General features: G+C 39.2%; 1 protein-coding gene across 1 annotated transcript in view; it reads right to left on the reverse strand.

Moving 5' to 3' along the window:
* LOC115221062 (mucin-4-like) overlaps positions 1 to 5,000 on the reverse strand; it is a 118,765-nt gene that overhangs the window by 69,305 nt on the left and 44,460 nt on the right. The window contains exon 23 of the mRNA XM_036510337.1: positions 1 to 38. This exon is cut by the window's left edge and continues 82 nt beyond it. Within this exon, the coding sequence (XP_036366230.1) occupies positions 1 to 38 (38 nt within the window). The remainder of the gene's footprint in view (positions 39 to 5,000) is intronic.

Genomic DNA, 5,000 nt, shown 5'->3' on the forward strand with positions numbered 1-5,000 from the left:
ATATTGTGAGCAGTTGGCCGATTTACAAGGGTCAACATCTGAAAATAAGCCAGTGAAATGAGAAAATTAGTTAATTAATGAGATTTTGTTATCAAGTGGTATCATTTGCATGATAAAATTCAAATTAAACCCTGGCAACACAAACATATTTAATAATTATCTCAAGTTAACGTCACACATATCTGGAGGAGGATATGTGCAGCGTTGAAAATATTCATATAAAATGGGGAAAAATAACACATAATCAATATAATGAAGTATAGAGTAGTTAATAATCATAACATGTGACTAATGTATACGTATATAACAAAAGCTTAGTCGTCACTTGCAAGTGAATATCACTTGGCAACTTGTACCTCGCTTTCGCTAATTATTTAGATGCCTATGTAGCCGTCAGCAGATATAGATAACCATTTTGCCCCTCATCCTTGACCCTCTGGAATAAGGAGAATGTGAAAGTTCTAGAAAATGGAGAATGTGACAGCTCTGGAATATGGGGAATGTGACAGCCAGAGGGAGGGCCGCACTATCAGTCGGCTGGTACTCGTTTACAGCTGAGAAAAGTGGGGCAACGTGAAATAAATTGCTTCACGCAAGGAAACATGTTACCCGGTCTAGGAATCGAAACCACGACCTAACGATCATATGCCTAACGCTCTAGCCATTGAGCCATGCGCTCTGCTAAAAGTATCAAACGGTGGGGTTAAACTAGATGACAGATTAAGTCTACGGAAGGTAGACTTAATCAGGATCTCTCTTCACGACATGTTAAATTTGCCTATAACATTTCATACTCAGGGTTCTAGTCGACCCAAAGCTATGATAAAACTCACTTTCCCAGGATTCCGTATTGTGAGATCGAACACCAAAGCTCATGCTTTCGAAGCAGAATTCTTAACCATACTACAGTCATATCTGCGTTCAATTTATTTTTCTTATTTTAATTAATCCAGAAAAAAGAAATGCAAAGTTCACATCATGTAACGCTCTCTGTGTCTTGTCATCAAACTTCCTTATAGTAAATATCATGTATCGTCTGTTAATATTGTTTATACTAAAATAGGCGAGAGTGACCTAGAACTAGTAGTAAAATTCTATAGGGCGGATTATTTTTTATTAAAAGTTGGGTTGCCAGCTCTTCATAGAATGTTCGTGGGGCTTGTTAAGAGGTACAGCTTTTTTCACTTCCTGTGCTATATCAAAATCGAAGTCATTGCTGATAAAGCGACAGGTCATGCGTGTTATTTTCATATAAACTTATTATAGAGACCACGGTAGCTGTAACTAATTGAGGGGATAGGCTGCTTACCTAAAAACTGGGATGGAGAGGTCTCTATTTTTATCCACTTACTGTCGCCTTGGTAAGGTTCATCAAGGTCACAGTGTGACCACCATGTGGGCTATATTACGTAAGTTCTGTTCATCTAAAAACATGCGTAAAAAGCTATCAGTGGAGATATATTATACCCTATGATCTGTTCATTCAATTCAACACCATAAGCTACCTGTTTTATTTAGTAACGCCCAAAAATTTATAATGTATTATTAACTTTCTAGTTTTCCGCTTTCACTCTTTTTTAATATCGAATAATCAACACCTTTTTTAAAGTATAGCCTGGAGAAGAACTGAGCGGTTTAGAGTGACACAGCAATTTTGCTCAATGTACCCAATGCAGTAATGAAAGCAATTTGTAGACATCGAAAGAAGCAATAAGTATAATTACAGTAATACCTCACTTTACGGGGGTCCGCTTTACGAGACCCTGGATTTACGAGTTTTCTTTTTCAAGTACGAGATTCAAATTTTGAACGAAGTGCTTAAGTTTCTCCTACCATAACAAATGCTTCTGCGGGTTGCCGAGAAATTTATAGAGAGCGAAAAAAAAGTTTCTTCTAAGCAAACAATTTGAAGCTTTTTTAAAAAGAGAAATCTACAAGTCTGTCTACGAGTGCTTGTGAATGGGTGAATGCGTCTACAAGTGATGGTGTGCGCGAGTGTAGTGCGAATGAAAGTGATTGAGTAAACGATCATAACAATACTCTCTTTTCCTCATAAATGATCTTGACATTCTTTTTAGTTTACATAAAATGTTCTTTACATTCTACTGTTGTTTTATTGCCGTATATTTACGAGTATCATAAATTTTGTATGCACAATATTTTTCTGGGGACGCATTACGATTTATAACGTTGCTACTATGGGAAATTATTGCTTTGCTTTATAAATTTTCATTTTACGAGCTACTTCTGGGAACAAATTACTGTACTTGATTTGCTAGAAATAGTAGCTAAATCGTGCTGAAAGTACACAATTCCATCTCGCAGGAGTGGCTGTGTGGTAAGTAGCTTGCTAACCAACCACATGGTTCAGGGTTCAGTCCCACTGCGTGGCACCTTGGGCAAGTGTCTTCTGCTATAGCCCTGGGCCAACCAATGCCTTGTGAGTGGATTTGGTAGACGGAAACTGAAAGAAGCCTGTCGTATATATGTATATATATGTGTGTGTGTGTGTGTGTTTGTGTGTCTGTGTTTGTTCCCCTAGCATTGCTTGACAACCGATGCTGGTGTGTTTACGTCCCCGTCACTTAGCGGTTCGGCAAAAGAGACCGAAAGAATAAGTACTGGGCTTACAAAGAATAAGTCCCGGGGTCGATTTGCTCGACTAAAGGCGGTGCTCCAGCATGGCCGCAGGCAAAGGACTGAAACAAGTAAAAGAGAGTAAAAGAGAAAGAGAGTATATAAGAAGTGTTCCTTAGCGTATCACATAGATATACTGTCTGAAAATTAAATGTGATTGCCATGGTTGACACAGCTGGCGCATTTCAGGTTAAACAACTTCTAGTCAGATACCACCACCTTCAATCGAGACATAGCAGCGATGACAGCAACAACAACAACGTCAGCAGCAGCAACAATAACAACAGCAGCATTAATAGCCGACTACTATTCACTTTTATCGCCTCCAGAAAGAGCCATAAATTAGTCTATAAAGTCGACCATAAAATATTACAAACCCATCACCGTCTTTGCTGTTGTTGGCTGTGGCGATGGTGTTTAGCCGCAGTTCAGCACCCTTCAACCAGATCTATAAGAAAAGATATTCCATCCGTGACTGTCTCGTGTATTTGATTTGGAAAAAATCAGAACCCTCATTATTCAATGTAGCCTTCTTTTTAAAGACATCAAGATATGATTAGAAGATTTGACGGCTATGTCTTGCAGTTAGGCGTACCAACTCATTTTGACACGTATCATTTTTGGTAGAATTAAGGCGGTGACCAGGTAGAATTATTAGCATCCCAGACAAAATGCTTAACGGAATTTTGGTTCGTCTTTCCGTTCTGAGTTCAAATTCCGCCGAGGTCGACTTTGCCTTTCAGCCTCTCGAGATCGATAAAATATATATCAGTTGGACACTGGCGTCGATGTAATCGACTGGTCTCATCCCACAAAATTCCAGGCCTGGTGCTTGTTGTACGAAAGGATTATTTCTGGTAGATCTAAGATTGAGAGCTGGCAGAATCGTTAGCAAGCCGGACAGAATGCTTCGCAGTATTTCATCCATTTTTACGTTCTGTGTTCAAATTCAGCCAAGGCCGACTTTACTTTTCATCCTGGGGTCGATGTAATCTTCTTTTCCTTACCCTCAAAAAACTCCTGGCTCTGTAGGTAAGGTGGTGAGCTAGCAGAATCGTTAGGACGCCGGGCAAAATGCTTGGCAGCATTTCTTCTATTTCTTTATGTTCAAATACCACAGAGTTCAAATACCACCGAGATCAGCTTTACCTTCCATCCTTTCGGATCGATGAAATAAGTATCAGTAGAGCACTGGTATCAAATACCACCGAGATCAGCTTTACCTTCCATCCTTTCGGATCGATGAAATAAGTATCAGTAGAGCACTGGTATCGATGTAATCGATTAACCCCCTTCTCTTAAAATTGTTCTCCTTGGGCCAAAATTTGAACCAATCATTTCTGGTAGATCTGCCTGCTGTCTCTCGCAGGTGAACTATCCATCCAGACGCTTTCTCATCAGCTCACTACTCCCATAAATATGTTAGAGGTAGCCTTAGCTAAATTGCTTACTTCCAGTGTATGTGTCTGATGCCCCTTTTCTGGTACTTTATTTATGAAAGGCAAAGTCGACCAACGTAGCGGCAGATGAAATACCTATTTCTTTACAACCCACAAGGGGCTAAACATAGAGGGGACAAACAAGGACAGACATAGGGATTAAGTCGATTACAACGACCCCAGTGCGAAACTGGTACTTAATTTATCGACCCCGAAAGGATGAAAGGCAAAGTCGACCTCGGCAGAATTTGAACTCAGAACGTAGTGGCAGACGAAATACTGCTAAGCATTTCGCCCGGCGTGCTAACGATTCTGCCAGATCGCCGCCTTAGTGTAGCCAAAGGTATATTAGAGGACAGTAGTTTATTTGGTCGTCGTAAAGGAGTGGAGAAAAAGATTGAATAATTAATGAGAACGCGTCTTAAGTTTATGACGATTTCTTTTTAAGTATGAATTTTGAAAGAAAATCAAAACAATTAGAATATTTAAAGAAATAGAATATATAAATTATATCCCATACACACATTTCAGATGATTAATTGATTGATGTGTGAAAAATGAATACAGTTGATAGTTTGATAGTTGATATATAAAACAATGGGGAAAAGGGATTAAAGATGCAAGCGAATGCTTTGTAAGTACACGGCCGAGATCAAACTTGGCTAACTCAATCATCCTGTGAAAGCCATTGTAATTCATGACGGCTGTAAAGTAACTTTTCGCTGTTTGTCCGGTTTGCAAAGCCAAGGTTTAAACACCGAATAAATTTGGTACAGGGTCACAAGGTCACAGAGTTTAGAGGAAAAAAAGAATGAATTTTCTTTTATTCTTTCTTTTATTTGTTTCAGTCATTTAACTGCGGCCATGCTGGAGCACCGCCTTTAGTCGAGCAACTCGACTTATTCTTTGTAAGCTCAGTACTTA

This window comes from Octopus sinensis, linkage group LG17 (genome assembly GCF_006345805.1).
Source record: "Octopus sinensis linkage group LG17, ASM634580v1, whole genome shotgun sequence".
NCBI classification, from domain to species: Eukaryota; Metazoa; Mollusca; class Cephalopoda; order Octopoda; family Octopodidae; genus Octopus; species Octopus sinensis.